At 40.2% G+C, this 23395-nt stretch overlaps 9 protein-coding genes across 11 annotated transcripts; 4 read left to right on the forward strand and 5 right to left on the reverse strand.

Moving 5' to 3' along the window:
• The first annotated feature begins 197 nt into the window (after positions 1-197).
• Positions 198-2518, forward strand: LOC124302421 (uncharacterized). The gene is made up of 3 exons (XM_046758610.1): positions 198-348; positions 417-491; positions 580-2518. The coding sequence occupies exons 2-3, from the start codon at positions 426-428 to the stop codon at positions 1864-1866; spliced, it is 1353 nt and encodes a 450-aa protein (XP_046614566.1). The 5' UTR covers positions 198-348; positions 417-425; the 3' UTR covers positions 1867-2518.
• A 239-nt stretch (positions 2519-2757) lies between these two features.
• Positions 2758-3072, reverse strand: LOC124302427 (histone H4). Its single transcript, XM_046758617.1, has one exon. It carries the CDS (start codon positions 3067-3069, stop codon positions 2758-2760), a length of 312 nt encoding a protein of 103 aa, XP_046614573.1. The 5' UTR covers positions 3070-3072.
• A 1525-nt stretch (positions 3073-4597) lies between these two features.
• LOC124302422 (late histone H1-like) lies at positions 4598-6346 on the reverse strand. The gene has a single exon (XM_046758611.1). The coding sequence runs from the start codon at positions 5806-5808 to the stop codon at positions 5089-5091; it is 720 nt and encodes a 239-aa protein (XP_046614567.1). The 5' UTR covers positions 5809-6346; the 3' UTR covers positions 4598-5088.
• Positions 5895-7338, forward strand: LOC124302423 (uncharacterized). The gene is made up of 2 exons (XM_046758613.1): positions 5895-6422; positions 6995-7338. Exons 1-2 carry the CDS (start codon positions 5895-5897, stop codon positions 7010-7012), a joined length of 546 nt encoding a protein of 181 aa, XP_046614569.1. The 3' UTR covers positions 7013-7338.
• Positions 7339-7456: 118 nt separating this feature from the next.
• Positions 7457-8863, reverse strand: LOC124302425 (histone H2B.3). The gene has a single exon (XM_046758615.1). It carries the CDS (start codon positions 8853-8855, stop codon positions 8484-8486), a length of 372 nt encoding a protein of 123 aa, XP_046614571.1. The 5' UTR covers positions 8856-8863; the 3' UTR covers positions 7457-8483.
• Positions 8864-9058: 195 nt separating this feature from the next.
• Positions 9059-9544, forward strand: LOC124302424 (histone H2A). The gene has a single exon (XM_046758614.1). It carries the CDS (start codon positions 9120-9122, stop codon positions 9492-9494), a length of 375 nt encoding a protein of 124 aa, XP_046614570.1. The 5' UTR covers positions 9059-9119; the 3' UTR covers positions 9495-9544.
• Positions 9545-11301: 1757 nt separating this feature from the next.
• LOC124302426 (histone H4) lies at positions 11302-11678 on the reverse strand. The gene has a single exon (XM_046758616.1). It carries the CDS (start codon positions 11611-11613, stop codon positions 11302-11304), a length of 312 nt encoding a protein of 103 aa, XP_046614572.1. The 5' UTR covers positions 11614-11678.
• Positions 11679-13017: 1339 nt separating this feature from the next.
• Positions 13018-18121, forward strand: LOC124303905 (uncharacterized). Of its 2 annotated transcripts, none has more exons than XM_046761730.1 (5): positions 13018-13264; positions 14109-14247; positions 15748-16689; positions 16862-17053; positions 17186-18121. In XM_046761730.1, the coding sequence occupies exons 1-5, from the start codon at positions 13145-13147 to the stop codon at positions 17293-17295; spliced, it is 1503 nt and encodes a 500-aa protein (XP_046617686.1). In that variant the 5' UTR covers positions 13018-13144; the 3' UTR covers positions 17296-18121. The 2 variants fall into 2 exon arrangements, with proteins under 2 accessions (XP_046617686.1, XP_046617687.1); XM_046761731.1 differs by having other exon boundaries at positions 13129-13264; positions 14093-14247.
• LOC124303901 (SCY1-like protein 2) lies at positions 17670-22436 on the reverse strand. Of its 2 annotated transcripts, XR_006908021.1 has the most exons (7): positions 21104-22435; positions 20559-20897; positions 20177-20479; positions 19705-20086; positions 19243-19609; positions 18466-19085; positions 17670-18371 (listed from the first exon to the last, which is right to left on the reverse strand). XR_006908021.1 is itself a non-coding variant. In XM_046761726.1 (6 exons), the coding sequence occupies exons 1-6, from the start codon at positions 21776-21778 to the stop codon at positions 18539-18541; spliced, it is 2613 nt and encodes an 870-aa protein (XP_046617682.1). In that variant the 5' UTR covers positions 21779-22436; the 3' UTR covers positions 17670-18538. The 2 variants fall into 2 exon arrangements, 1 of the variants encoding a protein (XP_046617682.1); XM_046761726.1 differs by having other exon boundaries at positions 17670-19085; positions 21104-22436.
• Between the last annotated feature and the right edge of the window lie 959 nt (positions 22437-23395).

The raw sequence follows: 23395 nt of genomic DNA on the forward strand, positions 1-23395 counted from the left end.
AGTTTGTATGTATTTCTCTTCAGTTTTTCTTTTTGGATGTGATCTTAACGCACGCACCGATTTGCGCAAGAAGTATCACAGTTTTCGAATCTCGCGGTTGAACCTCGCCGGCGAGTCGCGCCAATCAGAGAGCGGCAGAGATGGCGCGGTAAGCCGATTGGGCCGCACCGTACACGCAGAAGACTATAAACTCTTACGCAGCCGCCAAACACGGCAGAGTTACGAGCGCTACGTTCAGTGAGAGAACGAAACGACTTAGCGATAGAATTCGTCCGGTTTGGTCAAAAGCCACCTATTGCGCTGTCGACTTACCACTTAAACCCAACGGTCTATTTCAAACATTCGAGCGTTAGTGGTTATATAATACGGTTTAGCGTCGAGTCTTTTATTCTTTTCTAATTTATATTAATGTTCAGATCGGAGCAATGGCAGAAAACATGGATGTGCAAGGCCGCTCATTATCTCCGCCAAATACAAATAAGAGAGGGCAGGTAACTAAGGAACGATGGCCGGGAAGAGGTTAACTTTACTGTTATTGTACCTTCTTTTAACGCGTTTTTTGATTTCAATTTATTACAGGTTGTTCACAAACGAGAACGTATTGTGATTGTTAATCTGTATAAAGATCTCAAGGTAGAGAATCCTAGGATTACGAAAAGAGAGGCACATGCTATATTATCCAGAAGGACTGGGTTTGGTATATTCAGTATAAAGAATACATTGCTACAGTACGAGAACACTGGCAGGGTTACATCGCCAAATCAAAAGAAGCGCCGTATATCCCGCAACCACTTGGTCGACGAATTTGACCGAAATGCAATTCGTAAAAAAGTTCATGAATTTTATTTGAAGAAAGAATTCCCTACACTAAAAGAAGTTCTGCGTGCTGTAAACGAAGACGAAGACTTACCAAATTTTAAACGCACGACGTTTTGGAAATTGTTAAGCGAGCTAAACTTCACCTACGTTTCCCGTCGACATAATAGGATTCTGATAGAAAGGGATGACATCATTCTCTGGAGGCGAAACTACCTGAAAGCAATTCGCAAATTTCGTAAAGAAGGACGGCCTATATATTACTTGGACGAAACGTGGGTCAACGTCGGTGACGTTTCTTCGAAAGTCAAAAATACCTCCCTTCGAGGGCTGTCAATATCGTCTGATCCTTCTGGGAAGGGGAAGCGATTAATTGTTCTGAATATTGGAAGTTCAATTGGATTTGTACCGAATGGATTGTCATGTTTCGAATCCAAGAAATGTACTGCTGTTTATCACGACGAGATGAACGGCGACACATTCCTGGAATGGTTTGAAAGGGTTCTACCATCGCTCGCGGACAATGCAGTTATTGTCATGGATGACGCTCCATCTCATTCAGTGAAGTTACAGAAATCGCCCGACTCTTCATGGAAAAAAATTGAAATAATTGAATGGTTGAAGAGCAAAGGTCAAGTCGCTGATATGTCAATGTTGAAGCCTGAGCTATTGCAGATTGTCTCTCTTATAAAAGATAATTCCAATAAATACGTAACTGATGAGAAGGCTAAAGAGCACAACAAAACTGTGCTCAGATTGCCTCCATATCATTGTGAGCTGAACCCTATAGGAATGGCATGGTCGATGGTGAAAGATCATGTGAAAAGCCCTAAGACAGAATTTGAAATTGACGACGTGAAACGATTACTTAAAGAAGGAGTTGAGCGCGTTACAACGGAACATTGGGGCAATTTCGTCAGGCACGTGATAGAAGCAGAAACAAAATTATGGGAATCCGATCAAATAGCAGATAGAATGATTGACGATATGCAACCATTATTTATCGACGTTAACGCCGATATTGATTCAGATGACGAATCGAGCGATTAAAAATGTATAAGACATACCCGGTCAGTATTGAATACTGCAGAAGATAGAGAAAAAAATGCAAATCGCTCACTCAACGCTCGACTTATACCATAGGCTCTTTTCAGAGCCATCAATTCGTTTCATGCTTAGGCTTGAGAAAGATATCGATTACAAAAATACCGCGAAAATATATGCTCACTCGTGGAAATCTGACTCGCAGTTAATTTATCAGGGTATCATGAATACTTTGACTCGAATATTATCACAGATTTCCACTGTAGGAATTGTTCATTGTTGGGTCACTACCTTGAAACCGGAATTGCCCAGGTTCGTTGCAGGTACCTACATAAATGGTAATTGGGCCCGGCATACAACCATTGGCATGAGAGAATTTCATTTTTATCTGAATTGCATCTGAATGTGCGTGACGAATAAATTATACTTGACTCAGACCTTTTGTATGAAGTAGACGTCCATCGTCATCCGGTTACGATCAACTATGCAAGAACTTGTTATCCGGCAAACATGAGCGTTATTTGAACAGGAATTCAATTATAGACACTATTTGCAATTTATTTTGAAAGTAAATTCCAACATTCCAAAAATAGTCTCCTTCCAGTCGAATATATTAAATCCCATTATCTAGTTCGCAACTTGCTAACCCATCACTAAAAAACTAGTTTGAATATAATTTCTGCATCATTCTGAAAGGAAATGAGAACCTATAGCTCAATTATTCTGAAATCCTGAACTTGCTGTAAATATGAAAGGCAGAAATATTGTTGCCACGAAACCTTTCTACAATTGTCACTATAGAATGTGAAAATATCGATCCCTTTGCAATGGACTATATTGTTGGCCCTAAAAAGGGCCGATTTGTCATTGTCGTAGACATGTATGTGGCGCTGCGGTTTAACCGCCGAAACCGTAGAGGGTGCGTCCCTGGCGTTTCAAGGCATAGACGACGTCCATAGCGGTGACGGTCTTCCTTTTCGCGTGCTCCGTGTAGGTCACAGCGTCACGAATCACGTTCTCAAGGAAGACCTTGAGAACACCGCGAGTCTCCTCGTAAATGAGACCCGAGATTCGCTTCACGCCTCCACGTCGAGCCAATCGACGAATGGCCGGCTTGGTGATGCCTTGGATGTTGTCGCGAAGCACCTTCCTGTGACGCTTGGCGCCTCCTTTACCCAATCCCTTACCTCCCTTTCCACGACCAGTCATCTTGTTGCTTGTCCGGGGACTTGGTACGACGCGAGTGTACTTCCTGCGATCGTGACACGACCACCTCGAGGATGCAACTATGCCCTGTCGTACGCCGTGCGCAGGTTTTATCCGCTCAAACGCCACGACCCCTACCACTGCTCCGTCAACCAATCAGCGCAACGCACGATGCACAGCCCGAGAGCTGATCGTGGGCCCTTGCCCCTTGAAATGTTGTTCCTGCCGGTGAGTAACAGTTAAGATTCGGAATATTATCGGATATACCAATTTGACTCATTATCAGTCTGCGATGGAACGTCGAAGAAATAGGATGAAATTCTTCCACCGTAAGATTACAATCATCTGGAGGATCAAAATCAAAGACGTCTTAAATTATCGTAATATAGAATAGCGTATAATTATATTTGTGAGCAATTGTACAGCCTCGCTATACGAAGTAAATTGTAAATTTCCTCCGGCTATCTAACTGTCAGAGTACCTGGTGTTAAAAATTTTACGAACAAGTATCTTATTTAAATATTATTGCTCTTTCGAACGACTACCGGCATCCAAGTTATAACTGGATTCAAAAACTCGTATGTCGATGGTCGTTAGGAGGCGAGTGACGCTTAAATTTCGTCGGCATTTTGAAATTTGGGAATCGGTGCTTTTTATGTATACTCTGCCGGGATCGTATCTCCGAGACCGTAAATGACTCTTGAAGGGCCAGCGAATGCAGATTACGTGATAAATTGTCTTCGTCTAACATTTGAACAAATTCATATTTTGGTTAAAATAATTCTTCAACTGTATAATAATGGCGAAATCGCGCAACCTTAACGTACTTGGGTATTTCGTATTCCGTGTTGATACATTTTGAAGATTTCACATGTATCATCTGTACCTACCGTGTATAGATCACGGAGAAGGAATCGACTTCCTTTCCGTTTTTAGTAAAAAAATTAATTAAAACGATTACTCTCTGCTGCCTCAAACTTCCACACCACCTAAAATATGCTCCAATACTAATATTCAAGTTGCTATTGGTACTTTTCAACTGGCATCCTATTATTCAATCCGATTCTGCATCCAGAAGGCTGAAAAAAACTGGGTAAATCGATGTACAACGCGCATTTTCTTTTTCACGGAGTACTGGCGATATTAGCGACCTCCGGTATCCTAAGGTTCGTCGCATTGTCAACTGAGTGTAGTAATCAGTGTTACAATTGTGAAATTTGGCTGTAATCAAAGTAATACAAGATTCGTAAAATTGACCCGCTGAGAAATACATACATATAACAGTCGAGGCAAATTCCGAGAGAATCGATAAACCGTGGAATCTGAGTCCTTGCATGTCAGCAATACTGAAAGGTGCCCACACCCGACAGAGGGAAACGTTTAGAAATTTGGCACTAGATTTGAAATTGATTTTAAGTTCGTTGACTTTCGACGAATTGAAACTTACAATTAATGAATTGTCTTTCAGCAATAGAATCGATCATTGTAAGACGAACATGGTAGCTTTTGATTTTATTTATTTCGAGTGTTTTTTTCTAGTAAAACGCATTAAATCAGATTGGGTCTGTACTCGGTAACAAAATTTGTTATAATACCGAATATTAAGTATGAACCGTTTATGCAATTAATATCCTGATTAAAATTCAAATTTTGGTAACATTGTACTTCGCCTTTGTAAGAAATGTGGGATCACAAATTCTGTTCATCATTTCGTCAATCTATAAAAACCAGTCAATATGTCAAACTTGAATCTTCATTTAAAATACAACCAAAAAATTAAAACAATTCTCGGCATGCAAGTACTAGATTAAAAAAATTATAAAAACAAGAGTGAGTAAATACATTGTCATTGGGAACAATTTATTACTCCCTTAAAATGACTAAGCCCAAAGTCAGTATAAAATTTTATTCAGCTGCAGTTCGGAACCAGTTCATTTGCAAAAGAATGATTTGTGGCCCTTACAAGGGCCGTTTGCGTTTTTCTGTTTCAGCTGCCAATGCAGGTGATATTGTTGTGCGCGCTCACTTTTTTTTCGAGGCAGCTGGTTTTTTGGCAGCAGGTTTAACGGTTTTTGGTGCAGCTGCTGCAGTAGCGGCTTTCTTTGGTTTTGGTGCCTTTGGCTTGCTCGTCGGCGCTTTAGCAGCCTTTTTCGCCTTGGATGGGCTCTTCGGTTTGGCCGCCTTGATAGACGGACTCTTTGGTGTCTTTGCGGGTTTTTCCGTTGCAGCTCCACCAGTTTTCTTTGCAGCTGGAACCTTCTTTGGTGCTCGTGGTTTTGTAGCTGGGGCAACAGCCGAGGCGCCTACCGCCGGCTTCTTTTTCGGTGCAGCAGATTTTGGAGCTGCAGTTTTCGGTTTCGCCTTCGCTTTCACCTTCGGGGCTTCGGATTTCGCTGCGGCCATTTTAAACGAACCCGAGGCACCCTTCCCTTTAGTCTGTGTCAGAATTCCCGTAGTCACAGCAGATTTCAAATACCTCTTTATAAAAGGTGCCTGCTTCTCGGCATCTACCATATACGTTGCGACAATATATTTCTTTATCGCTTGGAGCGAGGAGCCGCCTCGTTCCTTCAGATTCGTAATCGCTGCGTTCACCATATCTGAAGTGCGTGGATGTGCCGGCTTAGCACGAGGCTTCGCCTTCGATGCTGCGGCAGCTTTTTTGGCCGGCGCAGCCTGAGCCTCGGAATTATTTCCTCCAGAGCTTGCGGGTGCTGCTGGCGAAGCTACCTTATCTGCCATGGCTGATAGTGGCAATATGTTTGATAATTCGAAATTACTAGGGTTCCCTGATTCAGTATTCTCGGTCCGCGATCCAAAATTCTACAATGAACGATGCAAAGTACACTGTACAGCACGTGTTGTATAAATGGCGCAGCGGACAGCAACGGCTCGATACGATCGCAGAGCGCGGACCATGGAGAGAGACCCCGCAGCGTTTCACTCGAGCTCTTCAATCAACCCTCGAGCTCGTGGCACCAGGTGATCACTCGACCACCAGGTCTCTCACTGATAGCGGTGAAAATCAATCGATGTTACTTAATCACCAGAAATTACATACTTTGAGCAAGCAGCTCATTAAACTTTGCAGTAATCCGGATTCTCTGAGTCTGCGAAATTTACGACTGTCTTCGAGCGTGCGTCTTAGCGGCTACCGCACCAAGACTGACGGTAATGCGATTATCGACCTGGAGGATGACCATGCATCGTCGCCAAATAGACGACTAGTTAGAGGAAGCCTTAGTCTATATTCTCGAGAAAAATCCAGACCTACAGTTATTCGAGGAAGATCAGCGGCTCGTTCTGAAATCGGCATGGCTGCGAGCAGTCAACTAAGGACGACGAAAGCTCGAGATGTGAGTCAGATGGTTAAACGTATAAAATTCAAAAGTTGTTGTAATTTCAATGAATACTTTAACGGTCTCATTCATCGGTACCAATGATAGTAACTTGTGTAAAAGTTAAAAACTTATTTCAAATACCTGAAGTCATGCATAGAACCTTATATTTCTACATATATGCACTTTATACAAATATAAACTCGCGATTGGATGTATCCATCTACGATGTAAATTTTAAGTTAATAAGTTTTGTGTTTCGAAACTTGCGCACGTCTAATGATATAAAAATATATGGATCATATTGAATACATATACATATTCTAGTAAAATTTTTCTGCAAAAGTTTAGTGTTATATCATGGCATTAGTTTTGCACAATGCGCTATAAATGATCCGAATTTAACACTGCGCCCTAAGCACCCCATCGACGATGACGTAATGCATAGAAAGGACAAATCTGTCAAATGTTTCGTTACTCAACACCATTTGGAGCACTTACATTATGAACGGACTACTATGATATTCTTAACCAGCATTTCTGAACGATATATTCATGTGGCGTTCTAACATGAACTCTGTGTCTAGGAGCAAATCCAGGTTTCATAATCGGGTTCTTGATACGGAAAGTAATTCAATCGTGAGAAGAGCCGCATCACTATGGAGCCGAATGTAATCTATAGGATCTTGTACCGTATTGATTCGCGGAGAGGATGATGAACTGAACACACGTTTAATGAAAACCTTTTCATGGCTGCAGTTCAAGGTACTTAAACATCGATTGGTAAGCGTATTCAATATTCCAAATAAATATGAAAATATGTAGGTAGTTTGTTTCAACTTGGAAAAGCTATGTTTTTTACTTGGATTGTATAAAAACGATAATGAACAGCGATAACTCCGGAGCTATCTCTGAACGCCCTCTCCCACACTCCGTATCGTTGACGTGTGACATCTCCTGAAAACTTGCATTGAAAAATCAAAATCTGGCATTTGGGTTGTATTATTGAAGATAGTATAATAAATATTTTCACATAACCTTTTGCCGCCGGACTCACGAAATGTTGAGCGACTTTTGCAAGCAACAGTGCCATAAATTATATACCAGAAGTAAAGGGGTATAAAAACTGAACAATATTAATTTCCCCGTTCGACGACGTTCCCTGAATATTGTCAATATTCCCGATCTCTTGCCACCGTATACATATACATGGACTGATAAATCTGGCGTTACGTATTATTCATTACCTATACGAGATAATTGACCTAGCCTGACAGACTGGACCATTGTTGTGTGCTTTCACGTATGTGATGAATCTCTGCAGGCAGGAGTTTCCTAAAACTTGATTTTATTTCCTTTATAACTGTTACGTGTATTCTTTTTTAATACAAGTTAACGTTAATGAAAGTCTTCTCATCCTTATTTGTATTAAACTATATTAATACAGTATATTAAGAAAATATTTAATTGCCACCATCTAAGAAAGTATATTTGGTGTATTGAAATGTTTCTTTTACTGTATTATTTATATGAGTTTTTCTAATCTTGTTATGAAGATAGTAAATTTTAAACTCTCAGTAATAGATTGTGTGGCATTCGTAGTTGGATATTTCAATGCAATTCCATACTATGCACGTCAGAAATATCTTCTGACTTTCGTTTTCATCTATTTATATAATATTGGATATTCAATTTAATTCAATGCGTTTTATCACGAGTAAAACATTAAATAAATAGCTAATGAGTTTCCTATCCGTACATGTTTAATTTATAATGAGAATTCACGTATAAGATAAGTTACAGTTGAAGATTGTTAAATATTCTCAGTATACTTTCGAGTGAAGACTGAATTCGGAAACTCTTAATATTGTTCAGTTTTTGATGACATTCGAAATCATGCATATATGTTCATAATTGATAACGAATATACGAGACAACATATTCTATCTACAACTATCGTGGGATGGAAAATATGGGTTTATGGGGAATGATATCCAGCAAGTGTCGATATCGTTTTCTGTCGTTTCAAAATAAGTGGTGGCTCTTAAAAGAGCCGATGTGTATGCAGGGAGCAGTTGCTCACTTGGAGCTAGTGTATTTGGTCACTGCTTTGGTTCCTTCACTGACAGCGTGCTTGGCGAGTTCACCAGGTAACAAGAGTCGAACAGCAGTTTGAATTTCCCGAGATGTAATGGTGGAGCGTTTGTTATAATGAGCAAGACGGGACGCTTCCGCAGCAATGCGTTCAAAGATGTCGTTGACGAAGCTGTTCATGATGCTCATCGCTTTGCTCGATATTCCAGTATCAGGATGGACCTGCTTCAGGACCTTGTATATGTAGATAGCGTAACTCTCCTTCCTCTTACGTTTCTTCTTCTTGTCTCCCTTGGAAATGTTCTTTTGGGCCTTTCCAGCCTTTTTAGCAGCTTTACCACTAGCCTTGGGTGGCATCTTCGGTTACGTCAAGTTTCAAAGTCCTGAGAGAACTGTGCCGAACTTTTGACGTCGCAGTCTATTTATGCAGCGCTAGTTCTCGTTGACCGGGCCAATCGGAACGCGCCGGAGGCGACGCGGCAAGCTGATTGGCCCGCAGGGGGTGAGTCGAAGGTATAAAGTCCTACGCGGCCACCCAACAGGGCACAGACAACCTTCGCCGTTGCGAGCGCACAGTTCGTCATACTCTGATAAGTCTATATCAACGTTCCATTAGACGTCATGTCCGGTCGTGGCAAAGGCGGCAAAGTCAAGGGAAAGGCAAAGTCCCGTTCCAGTCGTGCTGGACTCCAATTCCCCGTGGGACGTATCCATCGATTGCTTCGCAAGGGAAATTACGCTGAGCGCGTCGGCGCCGGGGCGCCTGTGTATTTGGCTGCGGTGATGGAGTATTTGGCCGCTGAAGTTCTTGAATTGGCTGGTAACGCTGCTCGTGATAACAAAAAGACTAGAATTATCCCGCGACATTTGCAACTGGCAATCCGCAATGACGAAGAGTTGAACAAGCTTCTTTCGGGAGTTACTATTGCTCAAGGTGGAGTTCTGCCGAACATTCAGGCTGTTCTTCTGCCAAAGAAGACCGAGAAAAAGGCGTAATGCGTCTATTGGTTACACCTTATAAACCACCGGCCCTTTTCAGGGCCACCAAATTATTGAAAGCGAAAGAATTTTTCATACCAAACACGGGGCTAATAACCGTTTTCTATTCATATAGTCACTCTGCAGTGTGTGCATCACACACTACGAATACATCTCTACTAATATTTTCATCAAATTCGTGTCAACACCAGTTTGTGTTCAATATTACGTTTGAAATTGCTATATGTATAATATAGTAAATCATTGATCGTATAAATTCACGGTGAATTTCTCGCGTAGTCAAAGCTCTGTCACCACACCGTATGATCTGATTTACTTCTATTTGACGTGTATCCATAAACGAGATGTTTGTCATCAATACATTACTACTAAAGAATTTTTTCGAATAGCCGCTCTCGTAAGATGCTCTTACAGAATTCGTACTCCTTTTAGAATCTGAAATTCCCTGAATTTGCCAGGTAATCCAGCCTGAAAATAGGATTTTTCCAGTAACCTTTTATGAAAAATGCGGATTAATGACAATTTTTTCATACCTTCAATACTACCTAGTAACTAACTTAGTGTCTTATCAATTTACAAACATCTTGCGATTTTCCGTAACAAAAAAATTAAGAAAGGTTTGGTATTGAGTAATATCCATAGAATGTACGAAGTAGTGCGACGAACAAAATTTTAAGTAATTTTTTTTGTACTTCAGATCGATAGTACTTTGTATAAGAACGAATTTATACCTTCGACGGAATCAAAATTTTAGTCTGATTTTTAAAATTGCCTGAGCTTTCCCGGCTTACCTTGTACGTACGAACCCTGTTTTAGCTGCTCAGACTTGACTGATGGCGGCCAGGTGTGATGTAGTCAGCCCCTTGTGTCCTGAAAATGTTAGATTTTGAACTGCTTCCCACGTGAAGCTAATTGAATGTTTATTACTAACAAGTTGCAGCTTCCTAAATTACTCGGCAGCAATAACTAGAATCGAATTCACAGCAATTCAAATTGACTCATCTCTAATTCTTACCTCACAGTAAAAAAACCATTGATCCGAAATGCTACTATGCAGTGCGCATGCCTGCTCCGGAAATAGTCAATACTTGCAAGAATCGGAGTTTTTTGGTTGAATGTTCCGTACATGTTCTCTGTAATTCGTTTTGGGCTTCTTTCTAAGGACAGGATCACCCTAGGCTGAGAGAATTGTTGCAATATAAGTGCATCTTTTACCATCCGAGATATGACGGAACACGTATTTCACCAAAGTGTAGTGAATAGCGTACATTATACGTGAATCTGTAGTATTATTAGTTTACCACTTCGTTCGTTCAACTTGATCGGAAAAAGTACTAGTTTTCGACAATTTTAGCCGAAAATTTCTTCAGATTCACAACTTTTCTTTCAGATAAAGTATAGTATAATTGGTTGCTTGCACCGAAGAAAGTCGTGGAAGTGAAAAATGAAAGCTGCACTTGTCATCATTCCGAAACAATTGTACGAATGGAACATTAAATTAGATTATTTCTTTGAATAATTCGTATGATGGTAATTATCATAAAAACGAATCACCTTTCACACGACCGCCATAAATTACAGATGCAAATATACGCACTCTATCAAGTGAAGAATAATATTTCTGATTCAGTTCTACGGTTAAGATAGGCCAAAGAGAATAAAAGTGTTACGTGTGTCATATAATCTATGAATCAATTGTACAGCTGTTGTGATGTAAAATTCGGTTCTTTGCATTGGACTAATATTGTTGGCCCTAAAAAGGGCCGATTTGTCTTAGTCGCAGACATGTATGTGGCTTCGCAGTTTAACCGCCGAAACCGTAGAGAGTGCGTCCCTGGCGCTTCAAGGCATAGACGACGTCCATAGCGGTGACAGTCTTCCTCTTCGCGTGCTCCGTGTAGGTCACAGCGTCACGAATCACGTTCTCAAGGAAGACCTTGAGGACACCGCGAGTCTCCTCGTAAATGAGACCTGAGATTCGCTTCACGCCTCCACGTCGAGCCAACCGACGAATGGCCGGCTTGGTGATGCCTTGGATGTTGTCGCGAAGTACCTTCCTGTGACGCTTTGCGCCTCCTTTACCCAATCCCTTACCTCCCTTTCCACGACCAGTCATCTTGTTGCTTGTCCGGGGACTTGGATAATCGCTAGTGTACTTCCTACGACCGTGACACGACCACCTCGAGGATGCAACTGTGCCCTGTCGTACGCCGCGCGCAGGTTTTATCCGCTCAAACGCCACGATCCCTACCACTGCTCCGTCAACCAATCAGCGCAACGCACGATGCACAGCCCGAGAGCTGATCGTGGGCCCTTGCCCCGTCAAATGTTGTTCCTGCCGGTGAGTAACAGTTAAGATTCGGAATATTATCGGATATACCAATTTGACTCATTGTCAGTCTGCGATGGAACGTCGAAGAAATAGGATAAAATTCTTCCACCGTAAGATTACAATCATCTGGAGGATCAAAATCAAAGACGTCTTAAATTATCGTAATATAGAATAGCGTATAATTATATTTGTGAGCAATTGTACAGCCTCGCTATACGAAGTAAATTGTAAATTTCCTCCGGCTATCTAACTGTCAGAGTACCTGGTGTTAAAAAATTTACGAACAAGCATCTTATTTAAATATTATTGCCCTTTCGAACGACCCCCGGCATCCAAGTTACAACTGGATTCAAAAACTCGTGTATCGATGGGCGTTAGGAAGCGAGTGATGCTGAAATTTCGTCGGCATTTTGAAATTTGGGGATCGGCGCTTTTTATGCATTCTCTGCCGGGATCGTATCTCCGAGACCGAAAATGACTCTTGAAGGACCACCGAATGCAGATTATATGACAGATTGTCTTCGTCTAAGATTTGAAAAAATAAATTATATTTTGGTAAAAAGAATTCTTCAATTGTATAATAATGGCGATAATCGCGCAACCTTATCGTACTTGGGTATTTTGTAATCCGTGTCAATACATTTTGAAGATTTCACCGCAGGAATTATCTGTATCTACCATGCATAGAACACGGAGAATGAAACGACTTACTTTACTTATTAATTAAAAAAAATGAATGATAATTTGCCAAAGATTACAGTACTGATTATAAGTGTATCCAACGCTCACAACACAGCTAGCAAAAATGTGCAGCATTTAATTTTTTTGTCCTTAAATGCAAGAGGTAAAAAATGTTATGACAGCTGTCATAACAGAAAAACGCACGAGATAAACGTGACTTGCGGTTTCAGAATACAGCGTTCAAATGAACACAGACTGAGATCTTCTATGATTTTGGAAATCTTGAACTTGATATTTTCACACAATCAAGTTCAGCTGAACTGCCTACGCGATTAAAACAAACATCTGGAGAAATCAAACGCTTAGGTGACTACCCGATACGTGAGAGCGACATATACGTTGTAATAACCATGCAGGCAAGTCGCCATTGATCCCCTTGCCCCGCTGTGCCACCTGTACCAATGTTATCACAAACCTCCAAGATTAGATACGGTCTGCCACCTCATTTAGTCGGACTCACCGATGGCTGGGTTAATTATCCGCGGTCGCTCGGAGTGCTGCTATTTCTGGGTTTTGTTGTTCTCGTGTAGACGCAGAGATTTTTTGGGGGGTGGTTGAATGGTGAGGGGTGACAATGCCCCGTACTCAGCGTCTTCGTTTGGACAACGTGGTCACGTCGATGGCGGAATTGGGCCCCACAATTCCCGATGGCGGTTATTCCTGGCTTGTGTTTCTCGGTATTATCATGATTCAGGTAAGCGTCTCGCCCGTGTTGTACGTCAAATCCCAAACCTTTTCAGATAACAAGATAAAAAAAATAAAATGAATAAGAATGATTGTACGGATTTCTTGCTGCACGTTATACGTAGCATAGTATAGTAGGTTCGATCACCTCTTAATCCAGCCGAGAAATCTAGATTAAATTCATAGAGTAGCATAATAATGAAAATACATTAATTGCAATGTAAGTCACCGTTAGCCTTAGTGTTAAAAAAAAAAATGCTACTGTCAATAATCAAATCTGTGAGATGGATACTCGGATTAAGTCATTATAATGGACTATCCACTATCTCATAATGTACGTTGCACCAAAATGAATTGATTATCGTGTTACAATCTGCTGACTTTTCGTGAAATTAGTGCCACGTACATCATTCATTAAAAATTTGTAAATTTGTAAATTTGTAAATTTGAGAATCCGAGAGTTGCTAACACTTATAAGTAAGATTGATGATTCGCAAGTTTATCTAATTTATTGCGATGTTAGCCTCATTACCTACGAATTCCACATCTATTTAACGCCGGTACAGATAATACGCAGTTTATAACTTTTCGTGAATTTGCTCAAATAACAATAAATTATCTAGATAATTTCCAGTATAATATTTTCAACCTAAATAAAACCATACGTTGTAAAATGAGTGCTTTTACCTGGGTTCCATGTGATGAAAATTGCATTTGAAATAATCACTACGTCATCATTATATTCTACACTATGATAAATCGCAATTATTTATGGTATTATCTAACATGCACAAACGTGTGTTGCACTCAATACCTATTTAATAAATCCATGTTTAAGGTTCGCACATTTGCAGATCACGGTTCCTAGTGTCCTGTCGATGTACGGCGTCGTCTTGAGTTATTTGCACAGCGATTCGGAACCAGATATCTATCTTTGGAAGGGGAGCGTCACCCTCACGCCGATACTGTTTATCGCTTTCTGGAGTTTAGCCGGTAATTGGAACACTTTTTAATAAGACACTGCAATTTATTCAAATACAGTAGCTAAATAAATTATTAAAATTTTACGATACACGTAGGCTTTCGATAGTTTTCGGATGAACTATCTTTTCATTAGTTCAGCGTTTTGTAGAATTCGTCCATTTCATAGGAAGAATTTTTCTTTCTTTATTGGAAAAGTGAACTCCGAATAAATCGTTGTGTTTTGACCGTTGTTGTAATATTCTACCGTGCTTTATTTTTCGTAATCTGAAAATAACAAGGTAATACACAATTAAACCTTAAAACAGGAAGAAAATTCTTTATAATGAAATTGAAAAAGCACGCAAAGCGAATTGCCGTATCCTTTCACGACGTGCCTTACTTTTGTATTAGCGTTATTATAACGACCGAATGGATGGAAAAATATGCAGCTGTCTAAACACACTCCTTACTTTGAACCTGGAAATATATGAGGACTATTAGTTATGCTCCAATTGCTGAATCCATATTTAACCACCAGTATAAAACGTGGTGTTAAAGTATAACAAATGTTAACCGACTATTATTCATATTTTCCTAATTCGTGATGAGCAAAAGCAGTCTATGATACTTATGCCAAATATATAAGTTGTCCAATATTATTTTGTCGTTAAAATATTAAGTCATATGATGTTCTTCAGTAATAAGTGCCGTTTCTAGGGTAGTGTGCGAGTCAGGCTTGTCGCCCGGGAAAAATATGATCCCAGCTACAAAGTTTCAGGAATACTCGTATACATTTGAATTATTTTATTGGTAGTTATACCAAGTACATTTAGTAGATTAAAATCAAAATTAAGATAAAATAAAACAAAACAAGAACGATCAACAAAGAAAACAGAACAATATTGTAAATGATGGAAGAAAGGCGTATAAGTGAACTTGTTTCTTATCTGGTTGGTATTTTGGAGCAAAAAAATGTTTACCAAGGTATCCAGAAAGTGACGATGGAGGATGCTGGATCACTATTCTGGCCGGTCAAAACCACGAATAATAACATCCGTGAAAAAGTTGTGGGCACTGCATGAGAATTCTAGTTATATTTGAATAATCATCATCATTATGATGGAATGAGAAATATTCTGCAGTGTATATTGTCATTCATTTATGGAAGCTTTGAACCCCTATAAGACGAACGTAAAACTGTATACCTTGCATGAAACGTAGAAGAGGGATATAATGGCTCCCTTTCTTGCGATTTTGGAGTCAGAAACTTTTTGTCCCAGAATCGATTCTAATAATGATTTCTATACTAATTGAACCCCAAGGTACCCAAAAATGGCATCCCAAACCTCGTAGGACCAACAGCTGCTGATATACGAAACAAACTTGTCGCCTAACTGAAATAGTGATTTATTGCACAAAAAAATATCCAGTCTCAAAATATTGTGTAACACTTTGTGTAATACTATACTAGTTTATCGTAGAATTCTTTAGGTCTTCCATCATTACTATTAATTTTGAATTTATCGTTAGATCCATGGAGCCGTACGATTGTAAACCTTGCCACAGTACCACGTTTCGTAGGGCTGACAGGAGTAGCTCTGCTTGCGATCGGCATCCTAGCATCGGGATACCTCGAGACAGGAGGAGTCGGAGCTTATCTTGCGCGGTTGAGTGCCGGCGCTGTTATGGGGATAGGCGCAAGCACGGTGCTGTTGCAGAGCGAGAATCTTCTACGAAGACATTTTCGGACGAGATTAGTTCTAGTATTGACGTTGAAGCGAATATCGTTTTCTCTTGGCATCGCGATGATGCCTGGATACGCCTACATGCTGTTGCAAAACACCGGGCTTCAAACGGGCCTCCTGCTTCTCTCCACGGCCCTTTTACCCGGCATCCTTGGTGCTTGTGCCTTCGACGCCCCCGTACTCCAGAGAACAACGCCGTACCGTCTGCTCATCTCCGAAGAGGACAACGAATTGAGCATTCGAGAAACCCCCGAAGAGACACTGAGCTTTCCGAATCTGGAGGAAGAATTCAGAAATGAAACAGAAGAGAATGATGGGACAACCACCGGAGAACCAATCCCAACACCTCTTTTCAGTGAAGGGAGTAATTCGTACTCTTACGACGAGCCGGAGGATGATATAAATCTATTCGTCACCCCTAGTGGTTCTTCCACGACCACCTGGCTCGAAGAATTTCGAACACTGCGACTAATCAAGTTCTGGAGTGCCGTTGTTACTTGGTTTTCCATCAAGGGCTGCGCGTTTTCCCTCCTCGTGCTTTCTCCGTCTATGGCCATGACCCAAGGCCAGGGGTTCACCACCCTCGGTCAGTCCGTCACGTTGACTACCGTCATCGGTCTAGGGACGTTTCTACCTGGTGCAGCTTCTATTTGGAGTCCCAAGACTGCGCGATGGCGAAGCGTTTATTTTGGAACCATGTGCTGGCTTGGAAGCGCTGCGCTCTGGGGTTAGCAATACCCAATTAATTATATTTAAAGCAACCATAAGTAAATAGAGGAACCGTGTCTGTGCAATTTCTATGGTATTGAAAATATTCTCTGTCACTCTATAAACATGCACATTCTTGATCAGAGATTATTCCTGACCTACTTATATAAAATGTTCATTTTGTACAATAGGAATCGTTTCCAGCAGTAAGCATGTATGGTTTTTACTTTGGGCTTTCGTTGGAGGAGTGAGTATAGGCGGTTGTTCTGTTGCGGAGGAAAGTGCACTCCGTGATCTACTCGGAGCAAAAGGTGCCAATAGAGCACTCAGAGGACTCAGTATGATTGTGGGACTGGCTTTGCTGTTTCTAATATTTATCGAGGGTAAGAAACACGTAGATGTACTGTATCGGTTTCTTTAATAAATTACGGTGTACGCTTGACAATTTGGAAGAAGTTTTCGCTGCCGTTATAATCGCGAATAATGTAAAATTCGAAATTCAATTCTTCTTCCAGATTTCTCAACCTGCCTACGAATTGTGTCGATAGCTGAACTCGTGGGAGGTGGGTACTGGATTCTTACGCCATGCTTTGGTGCGTTGCGGGCACGATGGTCAAAGCGGTGATATCGATTTAAAAATAAGCTAATTGTATGTATGGACATAAATTTGTATATCCATTATTTTTTAAGAATCAGTCTAATTGTAAGTCGAACTATATGTAATTTTTAATTTGAATAGTTTATATTTTTCAATACAAGACATTTATTTTTCTATATACATTTAGATTATTGATAATTCTCACTGATAAAATGGGATGCTTTCAGACTGATGATTATCAGTTGCGTGACTCTGACTGACATAAGTAATTGAAAGTATAGTTACGTTGTCGAAAAATAATTAAATATGACCGTATTCGGATGGATCAGAGGTTGAAGGACCACCTACAATTTATATTCGGTAAGAGTGGATGATTATAATAAGAATGATGGATCCAGAAAAAAATCGAATTCTATTCTTTATTGAATCTGGTTATATAGTTAGATTGGATATCCTTTATGTTATCTCAGTTATGTAATTGTGTAGGGATAGTTAATTGAAAAATAATTTACTTCACTATACATATTACATAAGTACTCATTTGAGCTAGATTTATGTTAGAAAAGAATAACACTCTGTTAGTTTACTGATATGAACATACTTTGTGTATTTAGAAAAACTCAATCTATATTCTATATGAAATGCACCAATGCATATAGATATTTTAGGGTATAAAGTATGAGTTACTGTGAACGTGAGTGAAATTCTTGGACAAATTCCAATTAAATAAGTGATTTTTGATTAAACTAAATTTATAAATACACTGTAAACAGTACTTTATAGATTATGTTCGTAAATTTTAACGTAGGTGTATTTATAACGTAATTTTCTACAAAACGGGTAAAATTCGTGATTACATTATAAAAATGTAAACTGTCACAAATTTTAAATCTGATGCTTATAGTTAACCAGTTTATTCGAATTTGTATCATAATAACAATTGTCGAAAAAAAAGATGAATCCAAGTTGATAACAGTTACCAAACAGTCATTTCTAGCATGTACAACGGAAATAGTCACTAATAACGAGGTGCACGTATTTTTGTAGAAATCTTCCAAACTTTGTCGCGATTTTACAAGTACGAGTCCCGCATTTCGTGGTTCCTGCAAAAGGAAAGAAGCAAAACACCCTTTTATTTGAATTTTACAATAACATGAGCAGAACTAGTACAGAAAAATCTATCTCCAATATATTCACCTGTAATGCTTGAGTATCACTTTGTAACAGTTAAGTCGAATATTAAACTATTCTCTAATGCAGTCAGTTTGTATTAGCTAAGTAAGTCCATAATGTCTTGTGTGGATAGATTCGGAGTCGTTTGTGGCTGGGATACAAGAGGTTGAGACATCCCCTGTGCCCCTCCTTCCGGTCTCCATTGTGGCCTTATTCCAGAATTTACAGATGATCCCCAATTCTGACCTATATTTTGATTGACTCTAGTCTGATTCCAGTTTGGTGCAGATTGCTGAGATCCCCCCCAATTCATAGTTGGATTCATTGCGTTTGAACCCCAACCTGGCATTGGGTTTTGAACAGTTTGTGGTCCAGCTGTGATTGCTAGACCACCCCACTGAGTTTGACTGTTTGTCATACCGTTAGTCATTCCAGTCTTTCCCCAGGACGGAGACTGCAACGCGGCATAATTTGATTCAGAACTTGAAGACTTAGTTAAAGGTTTGTTCAGCTGATTTAGATTATTTTGTAAAAGCGTGTCAGTTAGATCTTTGGGCTTGGATTTCAGAGGTTGAACAATTGGCTTTGGAGCCATTGGCGCTTGGGCTTGCAGTCTCTGATGTGCTTCTTGTTGCTGGACGAGTCTGAAATAAAAAAGTTGATTCAATGAGATGATTTATTCAGGAATTACCAATGTGTAAAGAAAACTTCTGGAAACTATGAAAAGGCTTTATTGCAATGCACATAACTTATTGGAAAATTATTAATGATAAAAAACTCTTGTACATGGCTACTACTCACTTTTGCTTCTCTTGTAGGCTGAGTACTTTTGTATCGCACGTTTTTGCCGCAGCAGTAGGCGGTGGTGCTAGTTCAATTCCAGCGAACGTGTCACTCAAACTACTAGATGTAGGATTGCCAGCTTGGGAAAGAGCCTGATCAAATTGTTGAGCTTCCTTTCGGACAGCATCCAGTTGACGGAGAGCTTCACGATGCTCAGAGGTAACTCGTGTCACCATGTCTCCCACAAGCGAAGCTAGTGTTTCAAATTGTGTGGGACTAAGTCCTGGCTCAACACAGAATGGAAGCAGAAATGGCAAAATTCGAGTTGCCAACATTTCCTTACTCATGCCCAGCTTGCTGTGGGTCAGTACCAGCTTGTAAATACCTGTAAGTCGCAAGGTTATCGTTAGTCTATGATTAGACGAATTTATGGCATTAGCTATGGGATTTAACTTGCCTGAATTACAACTAGCTCCTTACCTATAATGGCCATTAAAACGGCAGGTTCGCCAGAATGTGGGACTTCTTGGAGAAATGGAAGAATTTGATCTAGAATCAACCACTTGTCCAAGTGGTCTAGCATTTTAGCAAGGCACAGAAGACAGTTCACCCTCACCCCCAAGTTGGTACTACCTTTACTTGCTAGACATAATTTTTTAATTCTAGGTAAAATCGCATTTTTCATTGATGGTCCATCGATCAAGTTGGCTATAGAAGGGAGCGCAGCAAGGCAGAGCTCTTGCAGCTGCTCCCAATCGGAATCTAGAGCTCGTGTAAGAAGTGGCAGGACATCGTTTCTGATCGCATCAGCCGGGCACAGTTTCAAAAGTAGATCGACACGTTGTAGTAAAACTAAGCTGACCTATAAAAAAGGAAGAGTTACAAATTAAATTATATGATAGTTTTAAACAATCTGTAGAGTGGTAAGTAATCGATATAAAGGAAATCAAACCTGTGGTGGGTCTTCCAGTGCCAACACAGGTTTTAGGTTGGGTAAAATGTGTTCCTTGAATTCTTCAGCAGTGCCATTTTCCGATACTTGTAGTACACTTGGGAGTACAAAAGGCACCATTGGAGCATTAACAAATTCTTTGTAGAGGGCTGGTAATACTCTGTGTAGGGCAACTCTGTGCGGAAGTTGCTTTATTACTTTTGGCAGACCTTTGTAAAACTGGGACTTTTGTAGATTGTCCCATTGAAAGAGTTTGTCCAAATAGTTCAATGTCCGCACTCCAATATCAGTAAAGTAATCAATCTGTAAATATTCATTATTTATACAGTCAACTTCAAATTTTCCTACAATTTTCGTAGATATAGAAGCAACACCCTTGTACCTTAATAAATTGATGCGCATCTGGTCTCAGTTCAGGATTATTACTTAGCATGAGTTTTGTAGTATCTCTTAGTGGTTCAGGAATGTGACTAAGTTTAGATGAGGAAAGAGAGTTCTTTAGATCTCCCAAAAAGCGTCGGCATTTTGACGGATCTCCATGACATTCGTTCAGTGGACGGCCCCCTGGTGAATGTAAGACATACACGAGCATGCCCAGTGAAAAAATATCACTAGGTGGACTGCAGCTGCCTGCAATTGCACACTCAGGTGCTAAATAATCTAAAGATGGCTGTGCGATACTCGGTATTGTTGGATCATAATCTGCATATGACCACGATGGCTGGAAAAATTGAACAATGAATAGAAAATATTCGGTACGTGGTAAAGATAGTAATATTTGATCACTTGCAATGCTTTACAAATGTGAAGTTCAGTAACTTTGGAATTAACTTTGGATGCATCTAATCTTAAATAGAAAACATTCCAAGTCACAGAGTTTCGGACGTATTCGAATGAGTTATAACTTCGATTACTGTTTATTAATACCTGTTTATCGTTTGGGCTCTGATTAACAGCACAGAAATCAAATCCAAAAATTTTCCAGGCTCCATGTCCATTGATCATAATGGCTTCTGGGCACAAATTTCTGTGCAACAGTTTGACATCAGTATGGAGAAAGGCTAAACCTTCGCCTAGCTGCATGAGACCGTAGCGAATTTCGACATCAAGTAGTTTATAATCTCTTAAAGCAGCTGGCGTTGGTTGAGGTACATTTTCAAGCCGGCCTAGTACGTTAGCAAGGCTTGCAAATACTGGTTCGGTAGCAAAGGCTAAACTGTCCCGCGACTCCTCCAGCGGATGCTGAACTATCAGAACCTGAGGATGGCGGAGTTTTGTGATTTGAGTAACCCCACGTCTGAGAGAATCAAGAACAGCTTCACGCTCAACTTTTCCAGACCATCGGTCTAGCTGGCGTTTCTCAAAGACAAATATAGCTGCTTCCTGTTTGGTTGATTTTTTATAACCACTGTAAACCTTCCATAGCAGGCCTGGACCAGCGCTGCCGACATGTGCAGTTGCTTCAAATTCTCTGGTTACTGGATTTCCAGGCAGAACACTTGACAGTTGGGAGAGACCATAAGCTGTACTGTTAACAGTGTTGCTTATAGTATTGCTTATGGTGTTGCTCACTGTGTTTCGGAGCTTGTTCAAGACGTCCATATTTGTAACTCTTGATTAATATCAGTTTCACTGAATGGATGGAGAATGTTGTTCTATACCGTTGACCAGACCTTCACAGCTCAGCTTTATCAACGCTGTAATTGTACATATTTACAATTAAACCGATATGTCGAATGTCACTTTATTTGACACATCGCCCACCTACGGCTGATGACTAATGCAGCCACATGCCTGCATGTGGGGTACGTTCTTTTATTCTCTCTGCGCAGGTATGCATGAATACCTATATTTGTCTCCGTCGTACTTGGATATTTAGTAAGAAATGGAGATACAATCTACGCGCAACGGACGAATGAAAGAGCGCACCCTGTGGTTTACTCAACGAAAGCTGGAGTCGAGGCCATTCATAAGTTGTTTCTACTACTTTGTAGTTGTTTCTTAACAAAAGTAAGTACGTTATGACTTTTGGTTTTGTTTCAGTGAAAAAAACATACATCTATGCGTACGGTAAGTAATATCGTTGATTGAAGTTTGCTGAAGGCAGTTAGCCATGGGTATCATTTTCAAACAACTAAGAAGGCGCGTCGTGCACGGCACGTAACGGCAGTACTGCTGACGGTGACGTCACGCAGTCAACTGCGAACTGCGTTCCGTTTTTACTTCGAGTTGCCAGTCGCAGTAAAATCGGAACGCTACACCGAAGACGTGGCTTTCTCAAGTACTGCAACTGCCTCACGTCCCAGACCGCAGTACTCACAGTCAACATCATCACAAATTTCATGACGGCACTGACTGGCAGCAGTAAGCTGTCGCGCGATTTCGGAGCGCGGTTGCCAGTATTTGTAGCAGAGAGACTTGCAGTACTGCGAGTATATTTCGGAATACACCCAAAGTTTGCTAACCGGATACGTTGACTCAAGAATATAAAGACGGATGCCCCTGGGTAAATTTTGGTCACCAGTTTTCGTCGGGCCAGTGGGCCCAGGTGGGCCTGGGAGCGTAGGAGGGTTCTGCTCTATCGACTCTACCTAATAAATTTCTTCCAAAATTCGTAGCAAAACAGTGATTTCATTGAAGTATAGGTACCCAAGAGAAGAATGTATACATAGATCATAAATATTAAGAGATCAGATGTAATAATGATGCAGAGGCTAGAAAGTATATATGTATATGCGGTTCATGTACGATATTAATATATATGATCAATTTACGATTAATACGTGATGCATACTATAAATTTTATAGTTTTCCAAAAGACAAACTGGATCATCTACAATAATACGTCTATCATATGGAAATAGAAGAATTATTCATTTCGAAATGACATTCTATTCGATACGTGCTCGATGTATTCCATAACATTGATATTCATAATTATTCGAACAATTTTTCATTTGCTCACTCGATCTTGAATTTTCGTAGGCATAGAATTGAAACGCTGTTTTAGCTAGTCGCAAGTGAAGTACCTACTTTGGGTAGAGAAGCAGAATTGTTTTCGAAGAGTGTTCGTATGGAAAAAAATTCAGAGTAACTGTAACACATTACGGATGCGCTAATTTTGATCGAAATGAAACGGATGCTCCGTATGTGAGACAGTATTTAACACAGTGTCCTGATTTAATTGAAAACGTGATTGTCGGTATTTTTTTTTTTTTT

This window comes from Neodiprion virginianus, chromosome 4 (genome assembly GCF_021901495.1).
Source record: "Neodiprion virginianus isolate iyNeoVirg1 chromosome 4, iyNeoVirg1.1, whole genome shotgun sequence".
NCBI lineage: Eukaryota > Metazoa > Arthropoda > Insecta > Hymenoptera > Diprionidae > Neodiprion > Neodiprion virginianus.

What these genes read in the sequence shown, in the direction of transcription:
- LOC124302421 (XM_046758610.1), top strand. Translation starts at nt 426, where the DNA reads ATGGCAGAAAACATGGATGTGCAAGGCCGCTCATTATCTCCGCCAAAT. An exon ending in ATACAAATAAGAGAGGGCAG is followed by an intron (nt 492 to 579) that starts GTAACTAAGGAA and finishes AATTTATTACAG; the next exon opens with GTTGTTCACAAACGAGAACG.
- LOC124302427 (XM_046758617.1), bottom strand. Translation starts at nt 3,069, where the DNA reads ATGACTGGTCGTGGAAAGGGAGGTAAGGGATTGGGTAAAGGAGGCGCC.
- LOC124302422 (XM_046758611.1), bottom strand. Translation starts at nt 5,808, where the DNA reads ATGGCAGATAAGGTAGCTTCGCCAGCAGCACCCGCAAGCTCTGGAGGA.
- LOC124302423 (XM_046758613.1), top strand. Translation starts at nt 5,895, where the DNA reads ATGAACGATGCAAAGTACACTGTACAGCACGTGTTGTATAAATGGCGC.
- LOC124302425 (XM_046758615.1), bottom strand. Translation starts at nt 8,855, where the DNA reads ATGCCACCCAAGGCTAGTGGTAAAGCTGCTAAAAAGGCTGGAAAGGCC.
- LOC124302424 (XM_046758614.1), top strand. Translation starts at nt 9,120, where the DNA reads ATGTCCGGTCGTGGCAAAGGCGGCAAAGTCAAGGGAAAGGCAAAGTCC.
- LOC124302426 (XM_046758616.1), bottom strand. Translation starts at nt 11,613, where the DNA reads ATGACTGGTCGTGGAAAGGGAGGTAAGGGATTGGGTAAAGGAGGCGCA.
- LOC124303905 (XM_046761730.1), top strand. Translation starts at nt 13,145, where the DNA reads ATGCCCCGTACTCAGCGTCTTCGTTTGGACAACGTGGTCACGTCGATG. An exon ending in TCGGTATTATCATGATTCAG is followed by an intron (nt 13,265 to 14,108) that starts GTAAGCGTCTCG and finishes GCACATTTGCAG; the next exon opens with ATCACGGTTCCTAGTGTCCT. An exon ending in CGCTTTCTGGAGTTTAGCCG is followed by an intron (nt 14,248 to 15,747) that starts GTAATTGGAACA and finishes ATTTATCGTTAG; the next exon opens with ATCCATGGAGCCGTACGATT.
- LOC124303901 (XM_046761726.1), bottom strand. Translation starts at nt 21,778, where the DNA reads ATGGACGTCTTGAACAAGCTCCGAAACACAGTGAGCAACACCATAAGC. An exon ending in ATGCGCATCAATTTATTAAG is followed by an intron (nt 20,480 to 20,558) that starts GTACAAGGGTGT and finishes GAATATTTACAG; the next exon opens with ATTGATTACTTTACTGATAT. An exon ending in CGTTTTAATGGCCATTATAG is followed by an intron (nt 19,610 to 19,704) that starts GTAAGGAGCTAG and finishes TGCGACTTACAG; the next exon opens with GTATTTACAAGCTGGTACTG.